General features: G+C 49.1%; 1 protein-coding gene across 1 annotated transcript in view; it reads right to left on the bottom strand.

Annotated features, from left to right (window-relative positions):
• The window catches only part of ACAT2 (acetyl-CoA acetyltransferase 2), a 212,302-nt gene that overhangs the window by 26,033 nt on the left and 166,686 nt on the right, over positions 1–19,583 (bottom strand). The window contains exons 7-8 of the mRNA XM_086927156.1: positions 6,892–7,046; positions 6,667–6,777 (exon numbers count right to left, since the gene is read on the bottom strand). Of these exons, the coding sequence (XP_086783282.1) occupies positions 6,667–6,777; positions 6,892–7,046 (266 nt within the window). The remainder of the gene's footprint in view (positions 1–6,666; positions 6,778–6,891; positions 7,047–19,583) is intronic.

The raw sequence follows: 19,583 nt of genomic DNA, 5'->3' as shown, positions 1-19,583 counted from the left end.
TGTTTACGACGTTGTTGAAGATGTGGTGAGGGCAAGGGTCGGAGGGAGAGCCGGAGTGGATGGTGTTCATAGCGTGAGCAGTGTCTTCGGTGCTGATGGGAGTCCAAGTGCTGAGGGTGGTTGTATGGGGCGTTGGTTCTGTGGCTGGGGGTGGGGTCTGGGCGCCGAAGCGGTTGTGGATATCGACGATCTTGCGGTGAAAGAACATGGCGAGGGAGTTGCAGAGGTCTTGCGATGGTGGGATGTTGTTGGAGAGCTCTTTTACGATGCTAAAGAGTTCCTTGCTGTTGTGTGTGTTGTTGTCCAGCCGTTCTTTGAACAATCTCTTTTTGGTGGTGCGGATCAGCTGGTGGTGTTTGCGAGTGGCGTTCTTGAGGGCTGACATGTTTTCTGTCGTCTGTTCGCAGCGCCAGGCTTTCTTGAGTGTTCGGCAGTATTTCTTTGAGGTAATCTGTGAACCATGTTGTTTTCCAGTTGACTGGCTTGCCTGGGGGTTTTTCAGTGGTGCAAGGGCGTCAGCACAGTTGACGATCCACTGTGGGAGGTTGCGGGCTGCGTCGTTGGTGTCAGTAGTGTTGATTGGAGAGTTCTGGCTCACAGGTGTGGTCAGTTGGTCTGCTGTGACTTTGCTCCAGCATCTACGGGGGATCTGTTGCGGGCGGTAGTGGGATGTGGTCTTCTTAAAGGTGAAGTGGATGCAGCTGTGGTCGGTTCAGTGTAGTCCGGTGGAGTGGCTGAAGGCAACGTGGCTGCTAGCGGAGAAGATGGGGGTCGAGCATGTGGCCGGCGTAGTGGGTGGGGGTGTTCACCAGTTGCTTGAGTCTAAGGTTGGCGAGCAGGGTGGTGGTGTTGTTGTTGTCATTCTCTAGGTGGAAGTTCAGGTCCCCTAGGAGGATGTAATCTGATGAGGCGAGGGCATGTGGGCTGATGAAGTCGGCGATGGCTTCACTGAATTGTGTGCGTGGGCCCGGAGGTCTGTAGATGAGGGTTCCTCTAAGGGTGGTCTTGGGGTCGGTGTGGATCTGGAAGAGTAGGTGTTCAACAGTGGCGAGGGCATCTTCGGAGTTGGTCGTGACGCAAATGATGTTCCTGTAGATGAAGCTATTCCTCCTCCGGTTTGGTTGACGCGGTCCTTTCGGGTGATCTTGTAGCCGTCCGGGATGGTTATGGCGATGTCGGGGGCTAAGGAGGTGTTCATCCAGGTTTCTGTGAGGAAGGAGACGTTTGGTGTTGTTGTATCGAGGAGGTCCCAGAGTTCTACAACGTGCTTGTGGACGGAGCGGGTGTTGAGCAGGATGCACTTGAGGTGGTTGTTGTTGTTGCCTGGTCCGGGTGCAGGTTCGGACGCAGGAAATTTGCAGGTTTGGCAGGAGAAGGGTCCGTGGGTGCGCTTCGGAGTGGCTTGGTAGCAGGCAGATGGTCGGCCGGTGTTGAGTGCGTGGAGGGTGGTGGGGGTCATACTTCCGTCAGGTTTCTTGGCTTTGGCGTGGGCCAGGGGTTCTAGCGCTGGGCGCGGTCCAGGCGCAGACGTGCGCAGATGGGCTTGCCTTTGGCGCGCCCGCTGCGTGCGTCTGCTGCGCGGCCTCCATATGAGGGTCTGAGGGAGGGAAGAGCAGCTGGGCGGCGAATGGGGCACCAGGGGGGCGGCCCGCAGGGGAGGTAGCAGCGGGAAGTGCGAGGGAGGGAGGGGAGAGGGAGGGGGTGGTACAGAAGAGAAAAACAGGGGACGTGGGGGAGAGAGGGCACAAGGGGTGGCAAATAAGAGCAAGAACATTAGAAAAAAGCAACAGTAGCAGAAAGTGACAACACCAGTAACGGCAAGAGAAAGTAAATTTAACTAAAAAAAAAACAATCAAAAAAAAAAAAACCCCAAAAAAAAAAAAAATCGAGGAGGGCAGCACAGGACGGGCTCAGGCGGCGATCCTGGTCACAGCGGTGGCAGCAGTGGGACAGCGGCACAGGAGGAGCGTGTGGCGGCTGAGGGGGGCGACATACCTGGTGGCAGGGTCAAGGCGCATCCCTTGTGTGATGTCAGATGGCATCCCGAAAGTTCCTGTGTAGAGTAGCCATCTTTGGATTCTTTTTTCTTCTCCTTTCTTTTGTAAATAAGGGTATGTCTTTACTATTCTTGTTTTAAGTTCCTTCTCTTTCTGTAACGTGATCTTTTCTCCCACCATTTCAAGCTGCAAAACTACTCCTACTGGTAGGTAAGTAACCATTTTGTTTGCAGCATGAATCTTTTTCTGGATTCACGAGCTGTGCATTAGATTTTTCCCTTCCTTGGGATTGTTGGGGTGAGATATGGAAGACTTTGTGAACAGACGTTGAAGTACTTTTTGTCCCACCTGAGCTTCCTTGGTCATCTGTATCTCCACACAATAATGCTTGGTAAAGGTGTGTGGAGATGCACATGTAGCAGCTGGACATACAGTGTCTATTAGCTGGCACTTTGGCCATAAAGACTAGGGTTGCTCCTTTTTGCTGTGTTGAGTGAGCTCTTGGCCAGGAGTTTAATGTTTAGATAGTACAGTAAGGCTCTTCTTACATCCAGAGTATCAAGGATTATTTTTACCTGCGTTTGTGGGTCTTTGAAGAAAACGGTTAGTTGAATGATTTGATCCATGTGGGATTTGCTTACTATCTTAGATAGGAACTGAGGATTGGTCCCGAAGACAATGTTGTCCTAGTGGATTTGCATGTTATGGTTCCTCAATAGTTAATGCTTGAAGTTCACTTACTCTCCGTAGAGATGTTATAGCAATTAGGAATGCAGTCTTTGTTGTGATATACCGGAGTTCTGCTTTGTGCATAAGTTCGAACGGTTCTGTCATCAGCTGTGTTAGAGCTGTGTTTAAGCTCCACATACGGACTGGAGCCTTCCTTGTGGGTGCAATTCTTTTGGAACCTTCTAGGAACCTTTTGATGACTGGTGATGTGAAAAAACGTTTACATGATGCTCCCCTGGTGTAAGCTACAAGCGCTGCCAAGTAAACCTTGAGGCTTGAGTAGTTGATTTTACTGTCTAGCAAGTGGGTAAGATATATTAGCACTGTTTCATGTGCAGATATTGAATTTAGGCTATTGTTCTCTGTACCTAGTATCAACAAGAGAGTGAGGGATGGTACAAAGGAACACTCTTGGTTCCCCAATCAAAGCTTTATAAACAACAAAAGAGTGTAGTTCATAAGAAAAAGAGCGAGCATGAAGAATCTTTCTAGATTCTTTTAGAAGGCCCTCACTCACCAACCTGGTTGGTGACATGCTTCATCATCGGGCCCCACCAGGAGAGGCCAAGTGCCTCCCGGTGTGCTGCAACGCCAGAATTACTGCGGAGCTGGATTTTGTGGTGTTGTGAGAAAGTGTTTTAAAATTGTCTGGATTGTGTCCAAGCAAAATTTTATTAAATGGCCAATCAGACACACTAAAAACAGAGTGTGGGAAAAAAGGCTGAATAAATTGTTCAACTATTTCCTATAGGGTGGGGTCTGCAGTAATTCTGGCGTTCCACTCTTCCTTTCCCGTTGGGGCCCGATGATGAAGCATGTCACCAACCAGATTGGTGAGTGAGGGCCTTCTAAAAGAATCTAGAAAGATTCTTCATGCTCGCGCTCATTGTTCTCTGTACACCATATGAGAAACTGTTTTCACTTAGCTGCGGAGCATTGTCTTGTGGTTGGCTTTCTTGTTTCTTTTAGTATCTTCATTGTTCTTTGTGGTAAGTTCAAATGTCCAAACTATGTACTCAGGAGCCAGGCTGCTAGGCAGACTGTTACAGGTTTCGGGTGAAATACTTGACCCCCTTGCGTTGTCAGAAGGTCCTCTCTGCCTTAAATGTTATCATCTGCCCCTTGGACAGTCCAAGTAGGCTTGAGTACCAGATTCGCCTTGCCCTTTGAGAATTAGTTAAGTCCTGGTTGCCTGGCTTTCTCCAGTACTCTCTGAAGTACAGGGATTGGAGGAAAAGCGTATGCAAATGTCCCTGACCAGTTTAGCGACAGGGAACATGGTGGGGAGGAAGATGGAAAGGGAGGCAGCAACGCAATGGCGTATTGCTAATTCTACTGCCCTCAATATGTAAGGCCACTAACAATGAGACGACATCAAGGAAATAATGAACAAACTCCCAGAGGAGCATAAGAAAAGAGCAAAATCAACTGTCATAATACTAAATTAAGTAGGGGAAACTGCAAAAAATTGTTAATTTTAAAGGCAAAAATCTCTTAGAACACTGAAACAAAGATCCTAGTGAAAACTTTGGCGAATCATCTACTTTCTTTTTTTACCCAGTTTAATACTGGGCCACAAGATTAAACTTTAGACATCTCCACAACTGTACTGAACATGCAAAGACAAGGGACAAACCGCTCTCAATAGAGTCAATAGATGCTGAGAAAGTGTCTTGATGCCAGTAAATTGCGCTTCCTGTTCATGGCACTAAAATCGATAGGCATACAGCCACCCCACTGCTGTGGCTAGAGTAAAAGGGTAGCTTGTCTTAGAAGTTTGTCTTGAGGAGAATCTGTTGAGATGTCCCACTTCTTTTCATCTTAGCTATAAAGCCATTGTTGAGATGGTTTAGAAAAGCCTCAGACCACAAGCAAGCTGGTACACAGGAGAGCTTAAACTCATGAAGCATCACTGCAAGCAGCTAGAACAGAGATGGAGGCAAAGTCAGGGCGACAGTGACAAGAGCAACTACAGATCAACCCTCAGACGATGCCTTCAGCAAATAAGAGCCACCAAATGCTTCATTCTAACTTAGCTCATTGAAAGTAGCACCACCTGCTCCAACTATATCTTCACCATCATGAAAGAATCCACCTCTCTGGAAGCAAGCTCCACCAGCATCATTCCCTCATAATAACTCTAGATCCAGCTCTCCCTCTTTTTCAGCAGCACAATCTCCAGCATCTACAACATCTTCGAGCCCCAACTGGACACTTCTACCCTTGCAGCTGCCTTACCCAATACTGCCAATGCCCAGAGAACCACTCTGACCACCTAGCGCACCATCATGAAACCGCAGCAACCATGTGCACCATACACTCCAGAGCAACCATCGCACCCTTGCCCTTATCACATATTCTTTAAAGGGCTGGACGACATCGGTTAACCCCAAACCTGAATGACTCAATCAAATCAGCCACCTTCCCAAATGCCTGGAAACACCTCCCAGTTCTCCCTATCCTAAAGGAGCCCTAAAACAATAGCCAACTACCAGCCCATCTACCCTTTCCGGCGAAAGTCATGGAGAAGATTATGAACAAATATCTAGCCCTGCACCTCATTGACAACAGCCTCCTCAATACCACCCATTCCAGCTTCAGATCCAACCACAGCACTGAAACCACCCTCATCACCGCTACAGGCGACATCTGACTGAAGGACAGAGGAGACATAGTTGCCCTCATCCTTCTGGATCTATCTACAGCCTTTTATATGGTCTTCCACCCCATCAAGTTTCCACAACTACACGATTCCAGCATGCAGTGACGAGTGGGCAGCTGGATCTGTTATTTCCTAACCAGCTGCGCCCAGTCGGTCAGCCTGACTCCTTTCACCTGCAAAACTCCTCTGTGGAGGAGCCTTGCTCAGTCTCAGGTTATTCAACGCCTACATGGCCCCAATCGCCAGGATCATTCACACCCACAAAATCAAGGTTCTGCCCTACACAGACAACACCTAGCTCATTTGCTTTCACAATGATAAAACATCGAACATCTGAACCAACTTCTCCGACTGCATGTTCGAAGTCTCCAGATGGATGAAAAACAACCGCCTTAAGCTCAACGCAGACAAGACAGACATAGTCCTCTTTAGTAAATATACCTTGATATGGAACTCCACATGGTGGTCTGATGAATTTGGACGAACATCCAATCCAACCACACATATGAAGACCCTCAGAATAATAGGTGACAATGAGCTTGCTATGACAGACCAAGTGGACGCAGTCTCTGCCTCCTGTTTCCACACACTCAAGAAGATTTTCAAGTGGCTTACCTTCAACACATGCAGAACCATCATCCAGGCTGTCATCACCAGCAAGTTGGACTACAGCAACAAACTCTACGTAGTAATCCATGCACAACTGACCAAAAGACTCCAGGTCATAAAGAATTCAGCTGCCAGACTCCGGTACACCTACGTCAACCCACAGCTCAAATACCTCTACTGGCTCCTCATTCACAAGCAGGCACTCTTCAAACTCCACATGCATGCATGCATATAAAGCTTTGCACAACTGTTCCACCTATCTCAACAATTGTATTAACTTACACATACCTACCTGATACCTCTTTTCAGAAGTATCCTACAAACAGATTCACAGTCACAGTCCTGATACAGAGAGAAGCCATATCCAATCATCTGTTTATTGCCAATTTTGATTACTCTGGTGCCTGTCCTGCAAAATGTCTAGATTACCATAGGACTGAAAGAGATTCTCAATTAGAAATACTCTATGAAACACCAAGGATACCAATTCTATAAAAACAGATTTCTCTTAACAGAAGGCATGCTATTTGCCAATGGGACTGAAGGGAGAGGTACCTTGTGGCTATGTCAGAGATTAATTCACTCCCCATCTGCCAATGTATTTCTTTTGTATAAAAGAAGGGGAAAATGCTCATTTCCAGTTACAGAACATTGTGAAATTATACTTACTTTTTCTGGATCCAAACCTAGCTCTTTCATTACTGCTAAAGATGCTGCTGCATAAGCTTCATTAATTTCGTACAAATCCACACCTTCCAGAGTCCATCCTGCTTTTTCAACCTTTAGATGAACAAAAGAAAAGACTTACTGACATCTGAATAATGTACTGAACACAAGTCAAGTCGCAGATGAACGGAGCCTGCCTAACAGAAAGAGAATAAGTAAATCACTTACTGCTTTTCGTATGGCTGGGATTGGCCCTACTCCCATGACAGAGGGATCTATGCCTGCTTGAGCCCAGGACACAATTCGAGCCAATGGGGCAAGACCTCTACTGTTCGCTTCCGATTTCCGCATTAATATAACAGCTGCTGCACCATCATTGATGCCTGTAAAACATGAAGAGGTAGAAGCACATCATAAACAAGATATCTAGCAAGCTCATCAAGTTTAACTTTTTCTGCATCCAACTTTAGTCAAATGCAAATTAAAATTATTAGACGAAAGGATTTTGTGAAAAGATACAAAACAAGAAACAAAAGTATTCATGCAGTGCTAAAGGAAGGAAATATGATATGCAATTTACATCAGTTTACACAGACAATGGATTCTTGGCTTCAACCTTGCCCTGCACACATGCAGAGCCAGGTACGCATTAGTAAATGTTATTATATTTAAGCATTACATTTTTTTACAGATGACCTTTTAATTGCCCTAGATTGTTCAAATTGATTCATAATGGGGGTTGGGGGCAGTTTGTGAGGTGAGCTTCAAGTGCTGAACTACTGATTTTAAACCAGTTTGTAGGATTATAAACTGCTTTGCTTATTCTCAGGATTCCTGTGAGGAAGAATACTCAATTCCTTCATAAATCACAAATTCTGGGTGACAAACTCTGAACCCCCCTCTATTCCCCCCATATAAGGCTGGAATCTGATATTTTAATTTGACTAGCACAAGTGAACACCTAGGCCCAGGGATATGTGCATATTGCCCTGGAAAATAACAAACAGTTATCTTACTACTTTGGGGGCACCCACATTTTCATAGCATTTCTTAAGTTAAAGTACTATTTTCCATACTGTAAGGTCTCTGGAACAGCGTTCAACAGTGTGTCTGGCATGACCGAGAAGTTCCTGCCTTCCAGTATAACTCCTGCTGTAGTAGGCATTCACTGGGCATTAATACAGGTGGAGCTCCATTTTCTACAAGGTATATTTTGAAATAAGTTCTAATCAGAAGACAAACTGAGGAGACATTATAGGTCATGGACAAAGACTTAAAAAGGAGGAGTCGCAGCTGTGTTTTGCCCTCACCGGAGCCAGTGAACAGATTGCTACAGTCTGCCCATGTGAAGGCTTTTCAGTATATCAAATGTGGGTAGACGAATAATTCTAATAAAAGATGGAAGTGGGGCACCAAAGTGCTGGGCTGCAAGAATATTGCCCTTGGCTGACGCTCAAAGTTGAGCGGGATAGCCATCATAAATCTAGCGCTCAGAGTGCCCATCAAGACGAGCAACCTGCAGGATTAGAGACCTGGAGGATGGGCTTGCTGTAGCTTGCATTTCTCCATCCTATGGGCCTCCTGAATAATTTCACAGCCGAAAGCAGCCCAAAGAGTTAACAAGCACGAAGCATGTGGTGGCAGGGAGCATCGGTCCTGTGAAATATTGCTTCGGCTGCAGGAGGTACTGGAGGCATTGAATCCTCGTCAGCCTCCAATTCTGCTGATCGGCGGGTGAGACTCCTGTAGATCTACTTGTGCCTCCCCCACCACACCCCAGTCATGAATTACTCTGCAGCTGTGGTGTGTGGATGGGGCCCCTTGAATAGCGGTAGGGACTGGTGTGTACTTCTAGTGACTTACTTTGTTGTACGTATCCTGATCATGGGAGTGATGGGTCTCTGCCAGGATGCCATACTGCCTTGTCAGCTGCCAACATGCTGCCTACATTAATCAGCCCTGGACCAGATTGCAGGCGGAGATAATTATCCAGGTGGGTGCCTCACTTGTGACAATTTTCCTTATAAGAAGTTTTGAATGGCAATTGATAAAGGGTACTCTACGCTACCTGGGCAGCTCACTGATTGCTTGTCAAGCAATTGATCACATCACTTAGACACAACACTGTCTCCCAGTTGTGTGAACACTATAAATGTACATATTACACACAGCTATGAGGTGAACTTCAGTATGGCAGGCCTGCTCATTCCCTCCATTCAATATTGACACCTAATCCCAGCCAAATGCTGGGGGGTTAGAGAATCAGTGGAGTAGTCTCTGTACAGCTTATTATCCAAAATTAACTAAAGTTTGATTATGATCAACTCTAAAACTGACACAGTGGCCTGAATGAACAAACACAAGGACAGACATGATGACTGGATTGAAAACCTAGACATAGTTTGTCAGACATGGTGGATGGCGCTAACATATGCAACAACAATCTTTTGATTATGGAAAAGGCATTATAGATAATCAAAGCCAAGAATGAAGATTTGGAGGCTAGATAACATTGCAAAAATCTGCAAATTCTGGGGGTTTCAGTGTCCACAGGTATGGAATCTTCCCATGAAATGCTAGGCAACATGTCTGTAAGAAAGGAGTTGATCTCCATGTTTTCGGTAGAGCGTGCACATAGGTTCGTGACCTTTAAGGGGTGCTCATGCTTAACCAATCATCACTTGCCTACTGAACTTCAACGGCTGAGATAATATCCTGCAGCTGGCCAGGCAACAAGGGTAAATGAAGGCAATAAGATTTCCATATACTCTGACTTCACTCTTGTAGTGCATGCAATTAGACAAGAGTATCATTCATCAAATGCAACCCGATGAACGCAAGAAAACAATACACCCTGTTGTACCCAGCAAAGCTCCTTATTAGCTTTAAGAAGGAAAAAAAACACATCTCGATGGATTCAAAGCATGCTGCCAAATTTGTCACAAACGAACAAAAACCCGCCAGATCGCAGAAATGAAAGAGCAAGCAGTCCTCTAACTGCCTCGGTAATGTACTAATCACTGTCCTGTATTTACCAAGTACTGATCGCCTGTCACCCCACTACTGTTTAGTATTCTATTCCTTTACTACAGTATGGTTAACTGATAAACCCAAGCATTCCCGCAGTTGTTGAGTCAGATTGTGTCACAAGCTACTGCATCCAAATGTGGTTTCCCCTGCTCAGATGAATTCACTTAAAAGTGCTGTTCGAGTGCTTAATAATCTTCCATCATCACTTCATTATAAAATGGTACTTAGTCCTTTCTTATTCATCTGCTGCATTCTCTCTCTTGAGATTGGAGCTGACACTGTACCTTGGCTGCCCGTGGGATATCTTTAATTGGAATTGTATGAAGTACCCTAATATTGTTAGTTGTTTTATGCGGATCTAGACGCCCTTAGTGTTGCTCTCAACAATGACTTTGATAAAACATTAGTGTAACTTTCTAGTTTTAGAGGTTCACATTAGGTTGTGGGTGGGATAACAAATGTTTCTACTTTGCTGGGTAAACCAGAGTGAGTGGTGGATGGAAGGCACAGAGAGCTATACTGGTATTGCTGTTATGAGCAAGACTGCTCCACAGGATGGCGCGTAGCCATGGCCTGGAGCACAGCACAAGTACCTGCCTCATTAGGAAACTGGTATCCCAAAGCTGATCCAACATGCCATTAACTGCAGATAAATATACATACCATTAAAATACTAGCATGGAATATACAAGGCATATATGAACCACATAAAGTTCACCAGATATTTGCTTATCTAAATCGACACAATGTTAATACTGGCCTTCTTAAAGACACCCGCCTTACTGAGCGTACAATTTCAAGAATATGTGTTATTTGGACTGAATCAGCAAATGAGGCCCCCCCACTCAGCTTATGATAGAGACTTTGCTATCATTGTTAAGAATTAAACCACACAATGCCCCCAGAAGAATATTTGGGACCGGGAGGGCAGGTACATTCTCTTACATTACACTTTGCTAGAAAGAAATATCACAAGCGCCTATGTGTATGGACCAAATACCCAGTCTCAACTTCTATCAAGAAGTCTAGGGAAAATAAGTTAATCTAATCCGCAAGGCACTCATTTGGAATGGAAATTTCAATTTGATCTTGACTCATTCCAGGACAGATCCAGTGTAACTCTCCATCATCGTCCACTGGCAGCCCAACAAATTCATATGATTATTTCTGAAAATAGCAGGAAAGATATCTGGCAAACATGGTAACCAGGCTCTAAAGAGGCTACATGTGTTACAACTATATGGTCCAGAATTGACAAAGAACAAGTTACTTACCTTCGGTAACGATATATCTGTAAGAAACATTAGTTAGTGTTAGATTCCTTACCTTAGAATATCCCCAGGCGTCAGTCTGGATCCGGAAACTTTTGCGTAGCAGTACCCCTGCGCGTCGGTAGGCGTCGTCTGCAGGCGTCCCCTGCGGCTCCGCGTCCGTCGTCGGCGTCGTGCGCCGTGATGACGTCGCTGGAGTATATAGACGCCGCCTCCGCGCGCTGACGTCAGTTCTTTGTACACAGCTTTTCCGCGCCAGGAGACGCAGAGCCATGAGGGAACCAACACTGGTGCCATGTAAAACTAGGGCCCTGAAAGGGATGTCCTTAACCCTAGGTATCAGTTCGCAGAACGGGGAGGATGGGTGGGTTCGGTAAGGAATCTAACACTAACTAATGTTTCTTACAGATATATCGTTACCGAAGGTAAGTAACTTGTTCATCTGAAAGAAACACGTTAGTGTTAGATTCCTTACCTTAGAATAGATACCCCAGCAATACCAACCCCGGTGGTGGGTCTGCAAACCAATACATTCCTACACCAGAAAGTCCTGGAGGACAGAACGGCCAAAGAAGCCATCCCTCCGGACTTGACTGTCCAGGCAGTAGTGCCTCGCGAAAGTGTGCAGCGAGGCCCACGTAGCCGCCTGGCAAATGTCCTGCAAAGGGACTCCCCGGCCCAAGGCAGTAGTAGCCGCCGTGGCCCGAGTGGAATGGGCCCTCAGCCCAACAGGAGGCTCCTTTCGAGCCAAAGAGTAGCACGCTTTGATGCAGAGAACGACCCATCGAGTGATGGTCCGTTTATGGACCGCCCGTCCCTTCTTCGCACCCACGTAGCCAACAAACAGTTGGTCATCCACCCGGAACTGGCGTGTGCGATCCAAGCGCACGTTTTGGGTCCAGACGATGGAGCCGCTCTTCATCCTTTGAAGGATGCGGAGGCGGGAAGAAGGAAGGGAGGGTGATGGACTGCCCGATGTGAAAGGCCGAAACAACCGTGGGCAGGAAAGAAGGTCTAGTCCTCAGAACCACCTTGTCAGGATGAATGGACAAGAAAGGAGGTTTGACAGAAAGAGCCTGGAGCTCACTCACCCTCCTGGCAGAGGTGATGGCAACCAGGAAATCCGTCTTTAAAGTCAGGAGACGGAGAGGGCAAGAATGAAGGGGCTCAAAGGGAGCACACATCAGAAAGGTCAGAACCAGGTTCAAATCCCACTGAGGCATCACAAACGGAACAGGTGGAAACATGTGAGTGATGCCCTTCAAGAATCGAGTTACAATCGGGGATTTGAACTAAGAAGGCTGATCAGGAAGCCTTAAAAAGGCTGAAAGGGCAGAAAGGTAGCCCTTGATAGTGCCCAGAGCAGAGCCCTGCTGGGCAAGAGAGAGAAGAAACAGAAGAACCTCGGAAAGAGGGGCAGAGAGTGGATCCACAGCCTTTGCTGTGCACCATGCCACAAATCTGTTCCACCGACAGGCGTATACCGACTTAGTGGAGGGACGCCTGGCTGCCAGAATTACATCACAGACTTCAGGAGGCAAGTCAAATAGCCTCAACTGCCGCCGCTCAATCTCCAAGCAGGGAGGTGGAGACTGGACAGGTTCGGGTGGAGAACCGTCCCCTGCTGCTGCGACAGAAGGTCCTCCTGAAGGGGCAGGCGGATCGGGGGACCGACTGACATGCTGAGTAGCTCGGGATACCAGTACCTTTGAGCCCAGTCCGGGGCCACAAGGATGACTTGGGCCCGGTCGCGCCTGATCTTCTTCAGCACTCTGGGCAGAAGTGGTATAGGCGGAAAGGCGTATAACAGACCGCAACTCCACTCGCGCCGAAAAGTGTCGCCGTGCGAGTGCCGTCTTGGAAACTCCAACGCGCAGAACTGATGACATTGCGCGTTCTCTTCTGTGGCGAATAGATCTAACCAAGGCTCTCCCCATCGCAGAAAGAGACCTTGCACCACGTCCGAGTTCAGACGCCATTCGTGATCCATCGAGCACCGACGGCTGAGTTCGTCCGCCCTGGCGTTCAGGGAACCTGCCAGGTGTTGAACCGTCAGAGTCACGCCCTGACGTTCCAGCCATTGCCAGAGGCGCAGAGCCTCCTGGCAAAGGGCCCACGACCCCACTCCGCCCTGTTTGTTGCAGTACCACATGGCGGTGGTGTTGTCGGTGAACACCTGCACCACACTCCCGTTGACAAAGGGGAGGAATGCCTTCAGTGCTAGACGAATCGCCCGCAGCTCCAACAGGTTGATGTGGAGCCGGGACTCCGCCGGAGACCAGATGCCTCTGATCTCTGCCTCTCCCAAGTGGCCACCCCAGCCCTGGAGGGACGCGTCCGTCACGACAACGTGCTCCGGTTGGGGAAGGGAGAGGGATCTGCCTCTGACCCAATCGCGGTCCGTAAGCCACCACTGCAGTTGTCTCGCAGTGCCCTCCGAGATCAAGACGTGGTCGGACAAGTTGCCCTGATGCTGGGCCCACTGAAACTTCAGGTCCCACTGCAGAGCCCGCATCCGCCACCGGGCGTGATGCACCAGAAGGATGCAGGAAGCCATCAGTCCCAGCAGCCGCAGCGTCAACCTGACCGAAACCCGGGATAGCGGCTGAAAGATGGGAATCAAAGCCTGAATATCCCGGACCCGCCGTTCCGGAGGATAAACCCGAAACTGCGCCGAGTCCAGAACCGCTCCGATGAAAAGGAGCTTTTGAGAGGGACACAGGTGAGATTTCGGCACATTGATGGAGAACCCCAGGTCGTGCAAGAGGTCTGCCGTCATCTGAAGGTGGTGGACGACTGTCTGGGGCGAGCCCGCCTTCAACAACCAGTCGTCTAGGTAGGGGAAGACTGAAACCCCCAACCTGCGCAGATGGGCTGCGACCACCGCCATCACCTTTGTGAACACCCGTGGGGCGCTGGTAAGGCCGAAGGGAAGCACGATAAACTGAAAGTGCTCCTGGCCTACCGTGAACCGCAGGTAACGCCGGTGGGCCGGCAGGACGGGGATGTGAAAATAGGCATCCTGCAAGTCCAACACTACCATCCAGTCTTGTGGGTCTAAAGCAGCCAAGACCTGAGCTAACGTCAACATCTTGAACTTCTCCTTCCGGAGGAAGCCGTTGACGTTCCTTAGATCCAAGATGGGACGTAGGCCCCCCTTGTCCTTCTTGGGTACCAGAAAGTAGTGGGAATAGCAACCACGCCCTACTTCTGGCCCAGGAACGCGCTCGATGGCCCCCTTGGCCAAGAGGGCCGTAACTTCCTCCTGCAGAAGTGTCAAGTGGTCCCCCGACACACGGTGGTTCTGCGGTGGCATGGCTGGAGGAGTGGTCTCGAAGGGGAGGGAGTAGCCCCTTCGGACGATTTGCAGCACCCACCTGTCCGAAGTGATCGTGCGCCAGTGAGCGTGGTGATGGCGAACCCTGCCACCCACTGGCGTCACATGGGGCCGAAAGCACGGACTAGGAGGATTTTGAGGCAGATGCTGCGGGGGGAGGTGTGGTCTGACCCCGCCGTTGTCCCCGACCGCCACCACGGCGGTTTCCACGGCCGCCACCGCGTTGAAAGGATTGTTGCGGCGTGTGGCTGGCAGCACGTGTGGGGGCGCCCCTTCCTTGGCCACGAAAGGGACGAAACGAACCCGGTTGCTGACGCTGGGTCGAGAGACCCAAGGACTTGGCCGTGACCCTGGAGTCCTTGAAGCGTTCCAGCGCGTGGTCCGCCTTGTCACCGAACAGGTGACAGCCATCGAACGGCATGTCCATCAATGTATTCTGGACATCCGCCGAAAAGTTGGCGGATCTCAGCCAGGCGTGGCGACGAATCGCCACCGTCGTTGACATAGCTCTGCCCAGCGAGTCGGTCGTATCAAGACCACACCGTATCGAATATTTAGCTGCATCTCGGCCCTCAGCCACAGCCTGACCGAGTTTTGCCCGCACCTCCATGGGGCATTCTGGCAGCAGTTCCGCGACCGTATCCCACACAGAGTGGGTGTAGCGGCCCAAGAGGCAAGCGGTGTTGCAAGACCGCAGGCCCAAACTAATGGACGAGAAGACCTTCTTGCCAAACTGGTCATACCTCTTGGATTCCCGGTCGGGCGGGGCCGACGGGAATGCGGACTGGGAGGTCGAGGCCTGGATCACCAGACTCTCAGGAGTGGGGTGGGTAGACAGGAACTTGGGGTCGTCCGGACAAGGACGGTGGCGCCTGGCCACGTTCCGATCAACAGGCGCACCTGAAGCGGGCCTGGACCACGTGCCCAACAGAACGTCTGACAAGGCTTCATTAAACGGCAGCAGTGGCTCCTGTGGGCATGACTGCGGTTTGAAGACCTCAGTGAGGATGTTAGGCCTCACGGCTGCGACGGGGAGCTCAAGGTGTAAGGCCTTGGCAGCCCTCATCAGCACCACTGAATATGCAGCTCCCTCCACCGATGCCATGGATGGAGGAGAGATCAACCCAGGGTTAGGAGAGTCGTCCAGACCACTGGCATCCCCCAAGTCACCTGTCCAGTCCGGGTCATACTGGCACTCGCGTGACAGAGGGTCCTCGGACCCCTCCCAACCTTCACCGAACTCTTCATCCTCTCCGTATTCGGAGTCAACGATGTAGACCGGCTCCTCGGGGTTCATGGGCCCCACCGGCGTCTAGCGACGCCGGTCCGACTCCGCGTCCGGCGTCGGGGAAGGTAAGGGGACGGCGCCGCCCGGAGCCGGCGTCGGAGCCCCGTTGCCGGCCGGAGCCGGCACCGGAGAACCGGCGCCGCGCGGGGACGGCGTCGGGGGTAACCCCGATGGTAACGGCGCCGGAGAGGCCGGAAGACCAGCCGGCGCCGATCCTGAAGGCCCTTGCGGCGCCGGGGTCGGAGCCGTCGGCGGCGCCGGAGCACCCGACGGCGCCGAGGCAGGGACACCCGAACCGCTAGGGCCCCCAGACGGTGGCACTGGGCCCGAAGGCGCCGTAGGCCCCGTCGGAGAACCGAGCGCTCTCATGGCCATGAGGAACGCCTCGATCTCCTCAGGCGTCGCGCCGTGCCCAGGGACCGGAGGGTATGAGGCAGGCCGCGCCGGCGACTCTCGCGGAGCCGCGGGGTTGGGGTCACCCGAGCCCCCGGCCGCATCGCGCGAGCGTCGGGGGGAGTCGGGGGTACGATGACGACGCCCCGACTTCTTGTGCTTCTTACCTGATGAGCCCGACGAGTGGTGTCGACTTCCGGAACGCTCGGCGCGGCTCCGCGACCGCTCCCTCGAACGCTCTCTCGACCTCCGGCCGGACCGGGACCGCTCCCGGTCCCGACGTGGGGCCGACACCCGGAGCTCCAGTAGCTTGCGGGACCGCTCCCGCCTAGCCTTGTTGGTGAGGGCCCGGCAGTCGACGCAGGAGTCCACGTCGTGTTCGGGGCCCAGACACCGGAGACAGAGGCGGTGATGGTCCGTGACCGACATCGTGCGCTCACAGTCATCACAGTGCTTGAACCCAGGCATCCTATCAGGCACAAAGAGTGAAATAACAATTCGAAAAACTTGGTCAAAAGACCGGAGTACTGCTCTTCAGATCTGCGTCCACTGGCGCGGAAATAAGAAGAACTGACGTCAGCGCGCGGAGGCGGCGTCTATATACTCCAGCGACGTCATCACGGCGCACGACGCCGACGACGGACGCGGAGCCGCAGGGGACGCCTGCAGACGACGCCTACCGACGCGCAGGGGTACTGCTACGCAAAAGTTTCCGGATCCAGACTGACGCCTGGGGATATTCTAAGGTAAGGAATCTAACACTAACGTGTTTCTTTCAGATTGGTTGGTTACCAGCCATGCCGACTCCCAAGGCATGATCTGGTGCTGCTCTGGCTGGCTGTCCGAGGGCTGCGCCAAACTAAGGGCCTTCTCACATAGGCAGCCGGCTACTGTGCTTCGCGTCCCTGTATTTAAGTCATAAATCAACACGGTCATCCAGGAGTTCTTCACACTAAATACAGAATTGGTACCTATTTGAGAAGGGCCTTCATGCCATTGGAAAACATATTTTATAACTGGAGATATGCAGGTGCCACGGGTTATCAATATCAAACCTGAAGAATATAACAAGTCAGCTCAAAAGGAGGTACAATATCGGAGTAAGGAAGCCAAGACTTTGATATAAGCTGAAGGAGATAGAAGGGAGAAAACACTGGCACAATTGCTCCGCTGACTATTAGCTATCAAGAATGTCACAGAGATTGGTTAGGAAAACAACCAAGAGTGGATGAAATCATACAAGATTTCACACAATACTATACTACTCTAATCAATCTAAATCTACTCCTACCCAAGAGGACATCCAATCCTTCTTTGACACCATAAAGCTGGCTTGGTTGGATGTCATGCACAGACATACCATACCTTTAATTACTGGAAAAATGATGCAAATCATCAAAAGCATTTTAGCTGATAATGCACCCGGGGGCAGACGGCATGCCTGTCCACATCTACAAGGAATTTTCACAAATACTACCGCCCCATCTCCGGCCAATGTATGAAGAGGCTAGATAGCAGTATTCTCCGCTCTCCTTCTGAAACCGCTTAATTGTAGCAATTTTAAAACCAGATAAACCACCGGAGTAGTAGGACTACAACTACCCACAGTCGATGAACAATATAGATAAAAAAAGATTGGCTAAGATGTTATCACGTAGAATCCTCTCGTTATTTCTGAAGCTCATTTAACCATAATAGGGTTCTATTCCTGGATGCCGTACTTCCCATAGCTCAGCACTTTTTCCCATCACTTGATCCCCAGAACAGTACTACGGCAGTGTTCATAGATTCTACTAAGACATTCAACTTGTAACCTTAACTGTTGAGGCTTTTTCACCCCAGTGCTGCGCACTTTATTGGCTACTTGGGGATACTTTGCGCTTAGGCCTCCATAACTATTTTCCACATAAGGTATCCACACTAAATTGGCGCCCTGATTTACCAATTTCAAATAGATTCTAAAGATACACAAGGTGGTGGATTCCCCTGGAGGAGACCAAGAAAATAGCTGAAATATAGCTAAATTTGGGGTTTGGGGGAAAAATTGACATAAAGTGCTCTGCAAAAGAGTCTGGTTCTTTTCCTAGAAATTGCATCAATAAAAGGTTTGCTGTGCTAAAACCACCAGAAACATGCAGAGCTGTATCAAAAAATAAAACATTTTGAAAGACACATTTTTGTCATTTTTTAAGAGGTATCCCAGTTTTTCTAATTTTTGTGCTTTTAATCCACTTACAGTTTGTGGTAGAAACAAGCGTGAAACCTATGGGTGATGCCAGAAATCTATACATTTCTGAAATTTAGGGAAGATTCTGTATTCAGCCAGAGGTTATTTGTGTAGCTTCCTCAAGGTTTCCCTAAGAAACTTACTTGTGAACTAAAAAAGAATGAATGTTTAAGAAAAACTGAAATTTGTGAAGTTATCATTTTTATCTGTGACTTCTTGGCACAATCGCAGATTCACAAAAACAATATAAAGTTACGTCTGCTAGACCTTTGTGGTCGTAAGGATATATAGGAATCGTATCTTGAGAACGTAACTGAGCTGCACCTTACAATCGCTTATCGTGTAGTGAATATAGAGCAATTATTATGGTAAAATATGAAGAGTGAAAAATGGATATGTAAGAAACCTATGTTTTTCTGAAATGCACACAAGATACTGCATTGAGAAGCAGTGGGTATTCATAGAGCTATGAATATATGGGTACCTATACTAGATTATGAATTAGAGAGCATTTCGAAAAATGACTTCTTTCTTCTGCACTGGCTTACATTTGGAAGGCATATAGGCAGAGAAAGCTAATTAGTAATAACTAATGTTCTACTATTAAGTGTTCTCAGGTGTTTCCTGATAAAAATGGTACATCACATGAGGTTTGCCTAGTGCTAGTGTGCAACACATTCCAAAGCACGACCTGGAGACATCATATTTTACCCAGCAAAACCAACATATTTTTTTTTTACAATGTGGGTAGCTGAGGATTTAGGTCCCCAGCTCAGTCACTGCCCAGGAAAAGCTACTATACCCATACATTTCTGAAAACTAGACATGTGCGGGGGTGTACAGGGTGGTGCCACGTGTGGTTCTAAAATGTTTTTTTTCTCTTTTTTTCTTTAACCAGCAGGCTTTACAAATCTCAAATGGTGCCTAAAAACACACAATCTCTCACATTTCTGTGAAGGCAAAGTACAGGAATCTGCAGGGAGACACAAATGTCCTACCACCCAGTGTGCCCCACGGTCTCTCAATAAAAATGGTACCTCACTATGTGGTTGCCCAGGACAGGCAAAAAGACTAAAGGACCACGGTGGGTTGGAAATGGCATGGGCCCCTTTTCTGGGGGCCTAATGGCCGAGACAGGATAGGGTTAAAAAACGCATTGTGGAAACAAACATTTCCTGCCCCAAAAAAATTACTGATTTGGCAATTGGGGCTGTCTGGTATTTGGGCCTATGCATGCTGGCTACCCAGGTAAACCTACCTAACTCAGATTTCTGAAAGCTAGACCACTGGGGTGTGCACGATGGAGTGCTTTGCGTGGACCCCACAAAGGTTTCTTAACCACATTGCCCTGCAAACCTCAATATTTGCTGAATA

The sequence above is a fragment of the Lissotriton vulgaris genome, chromosome 6 (genome assembly GCF_964263255.1).
Source record: "Lissotriton vulgaris chromosome 6, aLisVul1.2, whole genome shotgun sequence".
Taxonomy (NCBI): Eukaryota; Metazoa; Chordata; class Amphibia; order Caudata; family Salamandridae; genus Lissotriton; species Lissotriton vulgaris.
Note: the sequence above shows the minus strand (reverse complement) of the source record. Positions and strands in the feature narration are given on the sequence as shown.